Source organism: Cnephaeus nilssonii (genome assembly GCF_951640355.1).
Source record: "Cnephaeus nilssonii genome assembly, chromosome: 17".
NCBI lineage: Eukaryota > Metazoa > Chordata > Mammalia > Chiroptera > Vespertilionidae > Cnephaeus > Cnephaeus nilssonii.
Window position 1 is genome coordinate 14662860 of NC_137088.1, and position 17669 is coordinate 14680528.

At 38.7% G+C, this 17669-nt stretch overlaps 1 protein-coding gene across 9 annotated transcripts in view; it reads right to left on the bottom strand.

The window, feature by feature from the left end:
- RBMS3 (RNA binding motif single stranded interacting protein 3) overlaps positions 1–17669 on the bottom strand; it is a gene marked incomplete at its 3' end in the record, with an annotated part of 632486 nt that overhangs the window by 54211 nt on the left and 560606 nt on the right. For 7 of the 9 annotated variants that reach the window (XM_079795310.1, XM_079795314.1, XM_079795309.1 and 4 more), the window contains one exon: positions 12018–12065. The exons of the other annotated variants lie outside the window; for them this stretch is intronic. In XM_079795310.1, the coding sequence (XP_079651436.1) occupies positions 12018–12065 (48 nt within the window). The remainder of the gene's footprint in view (positions 1–12017; positions 12066–17669) is intronic. 9 annotated transcript variants of the gene reach the window in all.

The following is a 17669-nucleotide window of genomic DNA, read 5'->3' on the forward strand; positions in this document are numbered from 1 at the left end:
TCTTTTCGTGTGCATGCTTTAGAACTCAGAATCACAATGATTGTTTAATTTTGTCACTTTTTTTCACTTCACATTTATAAATATTACTTTTCATGTTGTTAAAAAAAGCTTTAATATTTATATTAATTCACCTAAAATAGTATAATTGTTAGCCAATAGAGAAGACATGTAATGAATTCCCTTAATAGTTCTCCTATTTTTAGATAGTGGGTTAGGAAACTCTATTTTAAATCACTACTTTGGTTCAGTCAATCTATCATGGCAAACATAAGGTTAATGATACTTCAAAAGTTCTAACATACTTCTCTGAATGCCTGAATGTGGGGAAAGAGAGAAAAGGAAGCCCCAATTATTTACTACCTATGACAAGTCAAGCACTTACTAGGTATTTTACATATGCCATCTCAATTAATCCTCGTATTAGTATGCAGATGGAGCTGCTAATGCATTATTATTATCTATACCTAAGAAAAGAAAAGGCAGGCTTCAAAAAATTTAGGTGGCTGTCATTGTGAAATAATTATTAAATAATGGGACTAGGAATCATGAATATCCTCTTGACTCTAAAAGCCGTTTCCAATTATCACACCATACTTATGTCTATTCAGAGTTGCATGTGTGTGGATGAATAAAAACAGTCCCTGCCTGCGCATTTTTAGATCAGATGAACACATAATCACAATCATCTCTCATTTTATCTTTCCAATGAGACCTTAGAGCACACAAACTTCCCTGAGCCCCTTAGCATGTATGTATGTATATATGTATGTATGTATTTATTTATTTATATATCATAGGAATTAGAGCTTTTGTTTTCCCAAACTGAATTTGTGCAGGGTTTCCAAAATTCAGCACTATATTAAAAAGCGCACACACACACACACACACACACACACACACACACACACACACACACACCAGCGCATCAATGCACGGTTGAGAGCAATAGAGAGCACATGCCACCGGGAACATTTGCAGTGCACTATGCCTGACTCCGCCTGTCTTGATAACCAAGGCCAAGAGGAAATGAATTGAGTTATGTATTTTACATTGTCAGGTCAAAAGAAGTATACCCGTTCATCTGGGGAAGATTCTTGCCTAGGCACTGAACTCAAGGAGCAATTCATCACTTGCTTCTTTATATGAGGGACGTGGAGTAAAATAATGGACAATTACTTCCACTCTGGCATCTCAAAAAATCGTAGCGTTGTTTAAGTGTTTGTGTCATATGCTACCTGTCTAAGACACAAGAGGTTAAAACATTACATTTTAACTCTGAGAAAGCATTTCTAGAGGGACAGGCAATCTTACGGTTCAGGTGTTTTGCTGTCTGATAAACTAATTTGACACAGAGTCTAGAGAAATGTTAGCCTGTCTGTCAGGCAGCATCTCTCCAGTATCGGATGTCTCTAGCATGCCTTTGCCAAGTGCGGAACCATAGTCCATTCATGACTGGATTCTCTGATGGGAACCTCAAGTGCCCACTTTGTGCTGCTGATTAAAAAAGGGAACCCTGTGCAGTCAGTACCACATATGCTGATTCCTGCCATACAATTAGCTTCCATTAAAACCGACTGTTATCCTGAAAAGGCTCTTGCCCTCTGTTGCATTATGGGGACACTGCCCTTTAGATGATTGAAGTACTAAGTGACACCAGGTGCTGCTGCTGTGTCGCTAAGCCATGGCTGCCACTCATGGAGGGATTCTAGGGCAGATTCGCTGGGATGCTGCTTTCCCTTTGATGTGTGTGTTGCATCACCAAGTGGAATTTCGCTCTGACTTTGCTGCAGAAGGGCAGTCATATCTCCAGCCATCCCAGGCCTGTCCTGTGCAGTATTTGGTCTTTAGACAAAACCAAGAAAGTTTCCTTTCACCTTCTTAGTGCAGAGCAAAAAAACAAAACAAAAACAAAAACAAAAACAGTACTCAGAAGCAGTTGCCCAGGGGATAACTGGTCCATCAAGAATAACTTCCGTGGACACTAACCAACCACCACAACAAAAATACCAGCCCATGTAGGGTGACAAAGATGCAAAATATATTTTACTACAAATCTGCTGAGAGGATGAATCTCTTGCCTTTTCTCTAAATTTCTCAAAGTAAAGAATTCTAAAGGCTGGCAAGGAAATGTTAAACAGGATACATATTTTGTCTTCTGGATTGATAATTCTCTGTTGCCGGGTACCTTCAAATAAATCCCAGGAAACCAGTATATGAGCATGTAAAAAGTATAAATAGACTTAAAGTGTTTTAATACTACAGTACTACAATCACTCATGCTGTACAATCTAAAATACTAAGAAATGTCTCAATCTTCATCTCAATCTCTTCCGCCTCTGTTTTTCTGATATTTCGTCGGCTTTTCAATAAATGTTTAAAAACCACAAAAATACATATGTAGTACTATTTGTAATACTTTAAACAATAAAATTAAATAAAAAAAATAAGAACCACAAAAATGCTGACTATAAAGGAAAAGTACGTTGGTAAGATGGTGACGTAGGTAAACACCGGTATTTGCCTCCCACAACCACATCAAAATTACAACTAAAATACAGAACAACCATCATTCAGAACCATCTGAAAGCTGGCTGAATGGAAATCCTACAACTAGAGAAGTAAAGAAGAAAGCACATTGAGACTGGTAGGAAGGGCAGAGGTGAGGAACGGGCTGGACTGGTACCCACGTGTGCAGTTTTTTAAAAATATCTCAGCTACAGAGGCTGCACATGAGGAGCAAGGGGTCCCAGCTCCATATCAGACTCCTAGCCCAGGGTTCCAGAGCTGGGAAGAGAAGTCCCCGTAACTTCAGGCTGTAAAAACCAGCGGGGGTTGGGGCTGAGTGACACAGAAGCTGCTGGAGACCCAGTGTTCCTTTATAAAGGGCCGGCGCAAGAACATACTCGGATTCGATCCCCCTGAGCTCCATCGCTGGGCTGCTTTTGGGGAATCCAGGGACATACAGGAAGGAACTGGATTGTCTGGCATAGGGGCAGGAACTCGGGGGGTGGCTTTCTCCCAGACAGGGGTGCTCTCAGGGATCATTGTTCCTTTGTTGAGACCTCCCCTGTTGCAGAGCTGACAGGCAGCCATATCTGAATCTCCATGAGCCTGGCTCACACTGTTGGCTCCATCCTGATGATTCCCTAAAACCCCCACCCCATCCAGTTGGCAGCCCTACTCAAGCTGTTTGCAGCAGCTTTTCCATATGAATGGCCAGGCCTGGCTCAGGCTTTAAACTTTACAAAAATCTCTCAAACAAGCAGCAGCTGGTGTCAGCATGCCCCAAACCTATCAGTAAAAAGCCCAAGCCCAGGCACCAGCACCAGCCTGCCTTGCTTCACAGCAGGGCCTTGCCTGGGCACTTCTAAGCCCAATACAAGTAGCAGCTGCAGACGTCTTTGTAGTTACTGTTGGGTGGCCCCAGGCAGTGGCTGACTTTGCACATCCCCAAAGGTCCCAGAGCCAGTGCACCCAGTGGAAAGATTCAGACCATACCAGAATATAATTCTATACATCCACAAGTGACACACTCAAGGGGCATTCTCAGTGAGCACCACTGAAGCAAGTCCTGCTCCATAGGGGTGTCTCCTATATAGCTGCTTTCCCACTGTAGTTGTAGCTGGTCCTCATAGCCAATTGGCCTGGAGGTCAATTCCTCTCAGTGACTGCCAACAGCAATCAAGGCTCAACTACTGTGCACACAGCCCACACAGGGGCACACCTAGAATGCCCAGCTCAGGTGACTGGGGAGGCTGAGCTACTGGGCCCTACAGGAGACCTACTACACAAGGCCACTCTACCAATTCCAGGAGATGTAGCTGCTCTACCTAATATATAGAAACAGACACAGGGAAAATCCAAAATGTGGAGACAAAGAAACATGTCATAAATAAATGGAAGCAAGCAAACTGCTGGATACAGAGTTCAAGGGACTTAGTGAGACTTTCAAGGATCTTAGTGAGAATTTCAAAGACATGAAAAAGGACCAGTCAGAAATTAAGCATACACTAACTGAAATAAAGAATAATTTACAGGTATTAAATAGTAGAGGATTCCGAGAACCAAATAAACAATTTGGAATATGAGGAAGCAAAAATACCCAATCTAAAGAGCAAAAAGAAAAATGAATGAAAAAATATGAAGATAGTGTAAGGAGCCTCTTGGACAACTTCAAGTATATCAACATTTGCATTGTGGCAGTGCCAGAAGGAAAAGAGAGAGAGCAAAATATTGAAAACCTTTTTGAAGAAATAATGACAGAAAACTTCCCCTACCTGATGAAAGAAATTGACTTGCAAGTCCAGGAAGCACAGAGAGTCCCAAAGAGACCCAAGATATACTATAATTAAAATGTCAAGGGTTAAAGACAATAAGAGAATCTTAAAAGCAGCAAGAGAAAAGCAGTTAGTTACCTACAAGGGAGTGCTATATGACTGTCAGCTGATTTCTCAACAGAAACTTTGCAGGACAGAAGGAAGTGGCAAGAAATATTCAAAGTGATAAATAGCAAGGACCTACAACCAAGATTACTCTACCTAGCAAAGTTATCATTTAGAATTGTGGGTCAGATAAAGAGCTTCATAAACAAGGAAAAGCGAAAGGAATTCATCACCACCAAACCAGTATTACATGAAATGTTGAAGGGTATTCTTTAAAAAGAGGAAGAGGAAGAGGAAGAAGAAAAAGATAAAAATATGAACAATGAAATGGCAATAAATACATATGTATCAACAATCGAATCTAAAAATCAAAATCTAATAAACAAAATAAACTGGTGATTAAAATAGAATCAGAGGCCTGGAAACATGAAAAAGACCGACAAATCTCATAAGGTAGAGGGGAGGCGGGGCGGGGAGAGATTAACCAAAGATCTTATATGCATACTAGAAGCCCGATGCATGAAATTCATGCAAGTGCAGGCCTTCTTTCCCCCAGCTGCCGGCACCAGCTTCCCTCCAGCACCCAGGACCCGGGCTTCCCTCAGGCCGCCAGTGGGCACCCAGGACATGGGTTTCCCTTTGGCCACCGGCAGGCACCCGGGACCCGGGCTTCCCTCGGAGCTCTGGCTTCATCTGGAAGGTTGTCTAGAAGGACGTCCAGAAGGATGTCTTGTCTAATTAGCATGTTATGCTTTTATTATTATAGATATGCATTACCTATGGGCAGACAATAGAGTGGTGAAGGCCTGGGGTGGGGAGGGAACTGGGTGGAGATAGGAAATGAGGGGACTAAGAGGGACAACTGTAATACTCTTAACAATAAAGATTTTAAAATAAATAAATAAAATTTAAAAAAAAAGAACAAAAAAAGAGTGTTGGTAACAGTATTGATTTGGAATATTTATGAAAATAAATTGATTAGAAATAGGAGTGAGCCAACTACAGTCCATAAGCCAAATTCAACTTGCTGCCAATTTTAATAAGTAAAGCTTTATTGGAACATAGCCATGCTCATTTATTCATACATGGTCTGTGGTGGCTTTCGCCCTAAAAGACTGAGCTGAGTAGTCATGACATAGACCGTATGGCTGGCAAAACCTGAAATATTTTCTATCTGGATCTTTACAGAAATAAAACTGCTTGATTAGAAAATAGACATAAAATTTTGTATCCTCCTTGCCCAACTCCCCATCACCACCCCACATAAAAATGGGCTAAATAACAGTGATGTTTATACACCAGAACAGTCTATTTGCTTAACCCCTCTTTGGTTATCAGTTACTTGAATGGAGCAATGAAAATTGTGGTCCCTCAGGAAAAATCAGACTTCATTTTGGTAATGGACGGATCGATATGAGTGTACCAGCAAGAACACAAAAACAGCATGCACATGCCTGTTTGTCAGATATTTGTATAAATATCATGTACAAAGTCCCGTTCTGTGTTTTATAACAGTTCTTTGTAACCCTATTTTCTGTTAGATCCTATGCTCTTTGTAGGCAAGGAATGCATCTGTGATCTATAGCCTTGGTTCTTTGTAGCACTACAGGAGCTCAGAAAATACCAGTTGGATGAATGCATAGTAAGTAGAACAAAGTCTCCCTTATTAGAACTTATTGGAAAGAAAAAAAATCAATTAATTAGCACACTTAAACAAATGCAGTTTTGTAATCAAAGTAGATGCACAGTATTTGAGCAAAGAAATGAAACCAATTTTCATGCATGGCTGGTGGGAACAAATAACTCTGTGTCAGGTCTTTTACAGTAAATACAATTTAATGGCTAATTGTTGCTAATTGGAGGTACTAATGGTCCTAATGTTTAATTAAGAGATGGAAATCATTTGTAATTAGCACATGGTATCCATGAAAACAGATGTTGTTTAGAGCTGAAAAAATAGTTTCGTTCTTTGAAGTATTTTAAACACCCCCGCCCATCCCAATTATTAGAGTTTTATAAAGTAATTCCCACCTGAGAAGAGGCAGTATAAAGATAAACTTCAACCAAATCTTTGGTAGAGCATCACCAATTCCAAATTAATGAGGCTTTCCAATGCAAAGTGATGCTATCGACTAGCAAAAACAATATGGAAAAACTGCCTACTATTTTAACAGTGAATTTTGCCCTAATTTGGGCAAATACCTCTGTAAAGGACTTCATTTGCAGAGCATAATTTCCTGACTATGACACTGAAGGACTTCAAATTCAACCACACTGAGTGAATCTGTATCATGACTTAGGTATGCTTTTTCTGTGAAATCTTGTCATGAAGTTGTATTGATAACATTGAATATTTTCAACCTATTTTAGCTGGTGTGCGTGAAGGATATGCCAGAGAATAAATATATGTTCCAGATGTTTGCTGGATTCTTCTCATGCATTTTGGGGGCACTTTTCTCATTTCTTGTCTTTTCCAAAAACAGATTCAAATTTTGAACTCTAAGCTTTTTAGAAAAGGTGAACAAATTTTGGTTCTACTTTGGTTCTCTGTCAATAGTTTTTGCTTGATTTCAGGATGACACCCTTCAAGGGAATTAAGCTTAAAGCAACTGAGATACAATTTTGACAGCATATTATTTTTAGTTTTCATATGTGCCACGTCAAATCCAGCTATGAAGAGGAAAAAAAAAAGATGACTTCAAGATTTTTTAAAAACAAATTTGCTTAAAATAGGAAGATCTTTTAAAGAGTTGTAACTGCTGTGGAAAAGAAAAAACAAAAAGACAACAGACTCTTGATTTTGCATGAAAATGTAGGTAGTTCCAACCTCTGTCCTGTGTTCTTGAAATGAGCTGGATAAGGTGTAGCAGGGACTTTGACAAGGAGAGGTAACACCAGTGAAATAAATCAAAGACTCCCATTTCCCAAACTTCAGCCACTTTCTTTTGGACATCACCACTATGGCCTTGCTCTATATCCTTTCTGAATTATTATTTTTTAAAATGTATTTACTGTTTAACTAGTTCTCTTAGACTTTTCCTAAGCAAAGTATTCCTTAAGTCATGCTTTTGGTGAACTTATTCTGTTATTCAAATTTACATAAAAGTAACTATATAGCTGCTGAAATAAAAATAAAAAGTTTGGGTTCCTGTACTCATAAATTAACTTTAAGTATCAAAGTGATACACAAATCACACCCTGGAAAACACTGATCTGAAACACTTTTCTGCCTTTAATTAAATCTATATTCCAAGTGTTCTGGAAAGAACTTTGTTCTTAAAAATTCTTCATAGGTTTTGTAACAGGTTTCGAAAGTATGCTGTTAGTGATCCCCTATATTTGGGACATTCTCCCTGATAATTAGCCCATATCTTATTAAGGTCAAAAACCAAATAACATAAGACAATTCCAGACATAAAAATACCCCCATTTAAATAGCAGCTTAATTTCTTTAATCTTTGTCACCTTCACCTCCAGTCCACTTTGGCCACCTGCTCCCATGACCTTGACTTTGCCAAGAAATAGTTTATTATCCAAAATCTTTAATCCTAGTATTTTCTCCAGACCACTTCATACATTTCATTCATACCTCTTCTCGATCTTTCCACTTTCTCCCCAGCTCCCTTGCCTATGGCCCTCTTTTCTCATTCTGTTCATCCTGGAAAGTATAGTATTGATTGAATTTGTCAATCACTCTTTTGACAATACTGTCATCACACATTGCCCTTTTTCTCACTCTACTCAGTACAACCTTAGCTGAGGATTAATCCACCTGAATGCCTTTCTGGCTACTGATCGCTACTGTGGAAAATTAAAACATCTTCACAGATTGGTATCACAAAAATTCGTAATCTGTAGCTTCAAATGGACACCCAGTACTGCCTTTCAAACTTTCTATGTATTGCTAGTTGGCTTTCTTACTCCATAGTTTCCCCAAATTCTGTTCTCCATGACATCTTCCATTCATTCTCAGATGTCACTTAATATGTGCCATAAAAAATAGTATTTATCATGTAGGAAATTCTTTGATTTCCTATTCCTACATTTACAAACTTGCATGCACATATTCCATCCCCTTCTTTTGTCCTCCCACATTCCTAGAAGTATCTGGCTTCCTCAGTGACCTTGCTCTATGAGTCACCCCTCCATGAATTACATCTTCATATTTTAGAACTCCTTCCTGGCTTCTTCCTATTATGACCAAATATTTCCCATCTTAAAAAGTAGTAAATCAATCCGTTCCGTTGTCCATTTGTTTTTTTCTACTCTTCTTGAAAGCCAAAATGGTTACATTTCTGGCATTTGTTACATCCACTTCCTTACAGCCCATTCACTGTCTTCACCCTTCCCCTTAAAACTGCACCATCAGCCGAAACCGGTTTGGCTCAGTGGATAGAGCGTCGGCCTGCGGACTCAAGGGTCCCAGGTTCGATTCCGGTCAAGGGCATGTACCTTGGTTGCGGGCACATCCCCAGTGGGGGGTGTGCAGGAGGTAGCTGATGGGTGTTTCTCTCTCATCGATGTTTCTAACTCTCTATCCCTCTCTCTTCCTCTCTTTAAAAAATCAATAAAATATATTTTTAAAAAAACACACAAAAAACAAACAAACAAAAAAAACTGCACCATCAGATTGACCAGTGATCTCTCTGTAACTAAATCCAGTGGCTTCTTTTCAGGACTCATCTTACTAAACAGGCTTCTCTTGAAATACTCTCTCTCTCTTCGGCTTCTTTTGAAACAACATATTCTTGGTTTTCCTGCTATGCCTATAGTTATCTTTTCCAATCTTCATTTTAGGCTCCTTGTTCTTAAATTTCTTTTTTGGGAGGTGGCCATTTTTTTTTCAAGGATCCGCCTACTTGCCTTTGTTCTAAGCACATTCCCTGGGTGACATGACTTAATTCCAAGATGATAACTCCAATATCCACCTGTAGCTAAGAGCTATCTTCTGACCTCCAGACACACACACATCCAAAATATTTGTTATCTCCATTTGGATGTCTCACAGATACTTCGAACTCAACATGTACAATACTGAACTTGGCCGTTTCCCTCTGGTTTTAATTAAAGGGGGTCTTGGAGACATGCTCAGGGGATTAGCTCACAATGAGATGCCACTGCCCACTGCTTCCCTGGATGCAAGTCTTCTGGGGTTCTTTAGAATTTAGGGGATAACCTGCCTATGGGGGATGGAGTCAGCATGCCTTTCCTCTGGATTAGATCCTTGAAAATGACATATCAAGCCATTGAATTGACAGGAACTTAACTCTTCTCTCTCCTTCTATCTTGATATCCATTTAGTTACTACACTGACAAAGAATTGATTACTATCTGGGTTGCCCAATGTTGACATACTGGGAGATATGAGAAGGAAATATTACAACACCTTTGCCTGCTTCACTTTCCTGATTTTCCCCAGGGTTGGGCAAAGGATATTCCATTTTTCAAAAGTCACTCAAGTTGTGCCCACCAGACAATTTATAAACATTTTTAAAAGGTAAATTTATTTTCCTTTACAGGTAGACCAAAGAGGCCGAAGAACTCTGTGCAAATTTAATCAGATGTCAAACCACCAATTAAATCTTATCAGGGGAAAACAACTGTAAAGTCCTGTAAATTGTTCTTGTTCCTGTCACTCCTATATTAGTGCCTTCTTTTGTATTCCACTGATGGGATCTTAGCACTTTAAAAAAAATATTAATGATATCAATACCAGGGCTTTCTAACTGTCCTATGTGATTACTGTTTCTTGTTGCTTAAGCACACACAAAAATGCCAGATTACGTTTCTTAAGGCTCTACTTTAATTGAGTCATTTCTCAGCTCAAGGACTTTCAGTGGCAGCTGTCTGTGGAATTAGGTGGGAACTCCAAGCCAGATGCTCTGCTTCAATTCATATGCATTGATCCAGACCCATGGCTGATATCTAGTAAGTGCTTTTGATGTTTTCATTGCTTTTGTGTGTCTCTGTGTGTGTTCTTAAAAGTGGAATCAGGAAACCTAGTAGAAGGAAAGTTTCAGTTTCTGTCTTTCCTCATTACTAATATTGGTGAATTTTCAAGAATAGGTGCCTCTTGTTAAACAAAGATGCCATATATGAAACCAAGTAAAGGCTACATTACATTAAACAAAGTAAGCTAAATGAAACACATTATGATATGATAGGATACACACTTTGGGGAACGATAAGTGATGTTCTAATTAATGACAATTTATAGAGCTCTCCAAAAGAAGCAAAGTGGTCCTGGCTGGTGTGGGTCAGTGGTTAGAGTGCCAGCCTGTGCACCATTGATTCCTGGTCCAGGGCACATACCTGGGTTGCAGGTTCAGTACCCGCCCCTCTCTCCCCCACCAGTCAGGGCGAGTGTGGGAGGCAACCAATGGATGTGTATCTCTCACATCAATGTTTCTCTCTGTCAAAGATCAATGGAAAAAATATCCTCACTCCTTGGGGTGAGGATTGAAAAAAAAAGTGACTTCACAACTGAAAGCTAACTCATTGTTTCTCAATTGAACTTGTTTGTAAGATGAATATTCAGCCATGAGCACCATCACACAAGTCCATCAGACATGAGGAAAGGATTACCCTTCAGATGCTAGGTCAGGCAAACCCAGTGGCCAAGAGCATGCTGTTCTCTATGTGAAAACCACCGCTCAGTGGCCAGGCCCTACCCACTGATGGGCTCTCCTGGCCTTCATCTCTTGCTTTAGATGGTATGTCCTCATCATCTAACACGTGAAAGGATCAAAGGGTTCAAAGCTCTTTAGGCTGCCAGTCTTTTATTTAGTTTAAAAGCAAATCAACAAAAGCGAAAAATTATGCCCATTATCCTCTTTGCAAGAAACCAAAATTCAAAGTTAAGAAAGCACAAGATCTGTGCAATTCAAAACAAAAACCCACCTTTTCACACACGCATACCCTATTATAAACTGCACCACCGAAGTTTATGAAACAACTTAAATATTGCTAATAAAAATCCTCAAGATCCTAACGGACTCCCGGATCAACCTCTGCCACTTTGCGGTACAAGTGGAACATTGGCAGCTTCTCTTTCCATCGCCAAAACACCATTTTTGGAACAGATCTGAAGTTTTGATTCATTCAACAAACAATTACATTGAGCACCTGCTATGGGTGAGACACTACGCTGGGTGTGGAGCAAGCACAATGGGATGACTTTCTGATTTCAGAAGAATTCTGGTCTCCAAAGCAGTGCTTCTCAAACTACATTTTTATTAATTTGTGCCCTCCTTTGATAAACATAAATATCCTCTCCCACTTCTCAGAAATTGTGATGAACCCTCCCACACTGAGAACCTCTGATACACAGAACATAGACAGACCCTACGTTCTGCGTATCCTTCATAGATCAAATGTCTTTGAGCTTTTACTTTTTATTATAGAAGCAACATATTTGTTTCTCATACACAAAACTGGACTGAACTATTAAATACATTTTTGAACCATGCTCTTCCCATTCCCTTGCCCCACTCAACCCCCGACCCCGGAACTGAAATTTAAGTTCCTTGCACCCAGCCCCATTGAGAATCACTGCTTTAAAGAGTTTTGGAGAAAACCAGGCAACTTCCATCTCTCCCCACCAATCAAGTCTGAAAGGAATTAGAATTTTCCTACCTGACACAACAGCTGGTGGAGTATCATAATCCTGTCTTGGGACTGAATCTTTGAATGAAAAGAGCATGAGAAAGAATGCAATGAAGTACAAAAGAAAATAAAACAGAATCTTAGCTCTACATCTTGGAAGTGCCCACTCACTGTATGTCAGGTGGTTGCCTAACCCCCCTACCTCCAAGTTCTTCAGGCACTAGGACCCCCACCTAGTTTACAGTTGTTACAATAGTCCCCATAACCACCACACTGTACATGGTGTTTGTTAGGCTCCACCTGCTAGGACAGTACATTCTGTCCCAGAACATTGTCGTCTTCCTCGGTCTGCCATTACTTTGGTCACTTCTATGGGGTATCAATGTGAAATCTGTACCCTCTCTGACTGACCCAAAAGTTCTACAAGGCAGCCCATCTAGAAGGGGCCCAGAGCACAATATGAAACAAAGTCCTGGAGGGGAAAAAAAATAAAGAATGGAAAATTTAAGAGATCAATAAAAAAATGTGCACATTCCCATACTCTATGGGGGCTGACACATTTTGATCCCTCAGCTCTGACTCTGATCCTAATGGTTGTCAGTCAAGACCAAGGAGCTTTGCCTGCTGGAGCAGTGAGAGCAGAGACAAGTAGAAGAATCTATTCAACGATGATTGCTGTCTATCTTCTAAGTGTTGTCACATTGGAGGTAGCGAATATTAGGGAAAGACTAATTAAACTACATGGCATCCATTTCAAAATTTGTAAATTTCTTTAGCCAGAGATCTGAAAAGGAAAAGTTGGACCTGGTCTATGGCCCAAGGCCCCTCACCTCCCCTTTAAAAATGGAAAGTTCTAATCTAGCCCCAATTTCCCTTGGAGGGGTAAACTGTGTAAAAAGACCAAATATTGCTCACATTCAAATAAACTGCCAAAACACAGTTACATAGATGTTCTGTGAGACCCTTATTCCATTTATATGATCATTATTTCTTTAAAAAACTAAAATCCCAAACTTCCTTTGTTCCCATTGACTTAAAAACTTCATTTGGACCATCAGACATTTCTCCATTTAATCTCCTTGCCACAAAAGGACAATGTTAATCACTTTCTCATGAGAAGACAGATAAAAATATTGACCAAAGATTCAAAAGCAAATAAACACCTTAGGCATGAGTCATTTTGCTTCTCGCAACGGGTATGTGAACTAGTGAGTTGATTATCATCACCAAAGCTAGAATAAGTAGAAACATTTTTATAGGGTCTCCAAATATGTTCTTAAATAGTGGTAGTAATTCCTAGTTCCTTTTTAAAAACTGCAATCACACATTACTACAAACAAACAAACAAAAAGTTAATTTTAAGACCATGCCACTAGTCATTTTTCCACAAATACATTTATATTAAAAATAAATAAAAGTAAATCATGCTTATTGTTGTATACTTGCAGAATGTATACTAATATGATTAAAATAGGAATGATCCCTAATCCCATCACCCAGAAATAACCATACTTGTTTTGTATTTATATAGCCTTATTTCATAAATATTTTTCATGTTTGTTACATGTGCACATTTACATCCTGCTCATAATGATAGTTCATCCTTTTCCTACTTGGTTTAATTTCTTATAATTCCATGTAGTATTACATTCTGATCTGTGGGTGGCTTATGGTTTAATCATTCTTCTTCATTAGACATTATAACAAACACTAGCTTGAACACTTTTGAGGTATAAAGACTTTACTGTTACTTTAGAATATTTCCATAAAATAGCTTCTAAAACTAAAACTTATTGGTCAGTCAGTAGAACTGTTTTAAAATGTCTTGACTGTCCACCTTGCTATCCAACTGGGACTTTTACAAATTTAGATCCCTGTCATCACATAATGAGAATGTTTATTCCTCACACCTTCATCAGCAATGCATATTATTTTTATACCTTTATTTAATGGGTTATGTGTGTATGTCTCTGTATGTATTTGATTAAATTACTATTTATTATTTTTTCATGTTTTTTGGCATTCTATTTCCTCTTTTACCAAGTATACATTCACACTGTCTTTATGTATTGGGCTCTTGTATTTTGTTGCTAATTAATTTGAAGTCAGAATACATTTTTAAGCAGCAAAAACTTAATATTTGCAATTAAACTTTCATAATACTAGATTTTCACTTACTGCCTATTTGCTTTTTGTTTAAAGACTACCTTCAAAGTTCATTTATCTTAGAATAAGACTAAACAAATTAAAAAAAAACACACAATTATTCCCTTTTATCTATATTTTCAGTCTTACATTTGACCGTTTTTAATTAATTGACACTTTTTCCTCAAAAACCATTTAAGGAGATATACTCATTGCCATTTGTGAATTTACGATATTATTTTCTAGTCACGAGCCCATTTAACTCTATGTGTTGTTCTTTATTACTCTTAGTCCTGATACTGATATGTAATAATTTAAAAAGGTAATCTCTGAGCAAAATAAGTAATTCAGGAATTTCACCTGATACCGTCAACATTTTAGAGTAACAAAGGAAAAATGGTATGACTGAAAAAATGTTGGAGAACTACGTGCACAAATGAAGTAAAATTACAAGATTATCTTTGTGAGTGGCTATGGTTACACCATGGAATCCAATGATGTCACAAATCACCAGTGGTTTGGAGGACACAAACAGAACTGCAGATAAGGAGCCTGCAGAACAAAAACTTTTATTTCTTTCAACAGATTCCGGTGACATTGTAAGCCACTGGTGACCACCAACTGAACAAATGAAAAGGAGATAAGAAACTTGTAAAACAAGATTGTCATGCAATTTGGAGGTTCTCATAACACAGTAAAATCCCCAGTGATTTCTGCTAACACAATACAGTGATAAGAAATGGTGGTTAACAGGGCTTTGGTTCTATGCAGGGATTCCTATGACAAAAAAAATAAAATAAAATAAAAAAGGTGGAAAAGCTAGAAAATTCTCCAAGGTCAGCACAGCCCTGGAATAGAACAGTTATTTTATTTCTTTTAAGTCTGGGAGATTCTGTCTGGCTTAAAAATAGGTAGAGAATTGAACAATAAACATTTGAGATGGCAAATGGTAGAGAAAGGTTAAACTACCTGGCTTCCATTTCAAAATTGGGGGTTACAAGGGACCAAATATACCTACTTTTATGAAGATGAAAAAGAGGCATCTCAATAAACTTCCTTACCCAGGGATCTTAGAAAGGAAAGTGGGATGTGGCCTATGGCCTAAGCCCCCCCTTCTAATACTGGAAAATTCCAATCTAGCTCCAACTCCCCATTAGCCCCGGACCACTGCCTACTGTAGATCATTCACTGATCTCTCCCTGCTCTTCCCCTGGAGCCTATCTTTTTCTGGATTGAGGCTCCTATCTTTATCTTGACTCGTCACTGCTCACATCTTGTTTGTAGAATTTCAGTGAGCTCAGATGTCTGAAAGCCTCTGGAAAGTTACTGGCAAGAGAGACACATGATCAGATAATTTTAGATTGACTGGCTGTGGCAACATGCTGGAGAATGGATTGGAGCCCACTGAGACAGGAAGCAGGAAGAGCAGTTAGGAGACTATTATAAGTAATCAAATGAGACCCAGGGCAGAGTCTAGAAGTGTGGTGGAAGGGATGTATTTGACAAATGTCTATGAGACTAAATTGATGGGACTTGAAAAGTAATTGTATATAGTGGTGAGGGAGAAGGAAAGAGTCTAGACTGAGTCCTAGGATTAGCATTTGACTACCAGAGCAAAAGGGCATGGATATGGCTTGAGAGGAAGCAAAAGGGCATGGATATGGCTTGTGGAAGCGGAAGGGCATCAGTGGGGAGGAAGCCTGGGGAAGCTAATGCGATTAGTTTGGGTCATGCTGACTTTGAGACATCAGAGGGAGATTTACATGAGACAGTTAGCAAATAGCTGGAAAAATGGGTCTAAAAACGTAAGATGAGGTTAGCACTGAGGACTCAGATTTAAGAGTCTTCGGCATAGCAAGCAGAGTTCAAAACCATGAGAGTAGATGGCATGGCTTAAGGGAAAATCATGTATTAATGCGAAGTTAAAAAATGAAACCCTGTCTGAGCAGCCTGTGAAAGAACAGAAGAAGCAATGGCCAGGAAAGTTAGAGGAGACCTAGGAAATCCCTGGGCAGGAGTCACAATCTGAGAGCTTTTTGGGCAAACTGGGTTCAATATTAAAATACAGGGAAATGTTCCATTAAGATTTAAATATTTAATTTATCTTAAAAAATTGGAAGGTGAGGCCACCCTAGGTCTGTATGCCTCTGAAGCAAAAGCGACCTGGAGTTGAGTAGAGGCTGCCTTCTTTAGAGGCAACATCATGTTCCAGGCTGCCAAGAGTGGCACCTCCCACTACTGTTCACCTAACTCTCGGGCAGAGAAATTATTAGTATTGCATTAAAAACATCTCTAATTTAAAATGTAACCTCCACTGTCAAGTATATTTATAGTACATGAGTGGTAAATGTAGACCAAATTTGATTCTGTACTTCTAGGGTTTTTTGCTTAAATCAGCCAACTTGATTCATTAATGTGACTTGGCTGGCCTCTAGAATTTTGGGGTTTACAACCTTGGAAGAGTATGTTAGACGCTAAGGAAGTGGAAACGTGAGAAAGAAATAAGTTATGCCAAACGAAACAGAGTAGGCCAGTGTGTTGTGCTGTGAACTTGTTAATTTCCTACATCCCTTCTGATGACTTGGACTAGATTCCCGCCAGTTGAAGCCACTGGATGTAGTGGGGTTAAGGACGGCTCGTTTGATAAGCATCTATCTGCTAGATTTCACACTGTATTAGGAATGTCACATATATCATTGCATTTAACGCTGGCAACTCCCCGGGGATGTTAAATATTATTTTTCTACTTTGTAGAAGAGGAAATAAAAGTTCAGAGAGGTTAATAACCTGCCTAAACGTGCATAGCTAATAAGGGGCTGAGCTGGACTGTAAACTCAAGTTTGATCCCAACATCCACTTTTTTTTCCCGTGACAACAGGCAATCTTCCCAGCAATAATAAAATATATTGAAAAGAAGCAATAGGTGGGAAAATCTGATAGCCACTCCACATGCCAATCAAAAATTCACGTAAAATGAATCTATGATGGCATGTTGAAGTACAAGAGTGACAGTTCAAGAAAAATGTATACCAGTATTCTGGACACTAAATACATTGATATTTTGTTGAATAAATCAACAAAGTAATATTGTTTTCTTTCTGCTTTTCCAGAACCTTATGAAATTTCAAACCTTTGCAAAACATCAATTTATACAGAGTTTATAATATACATAAGCATTTTTTTTTTTTAGTACAAATGTGAAGGGAGAAAAAATGGGGGGGAAAGCTACAGAATATTTGGTATTAAAAATAAACTACATAGTTCAAACTTTTGCTGAGAAAGGGATGGGAGGTATATCATTCTTAAATAATTTGCCCATTTCCAGCTAGGTAAAAATAGTGATCTTATATATAAGTGTGTTCTTGTTGAAAATGCTCCAATACTTCATAATGCTTCATAATATATGTTATTGAGTCAATAACTATTATAATCCTAAACCTGTTCTTCATGCTTTAGTTTATTTTTCAATTCCCTAAAGTATCCAGTCATAATCTCAATTAAACTTAGCTCTTATGTTTTTTTTCTAGTTTGCAAATT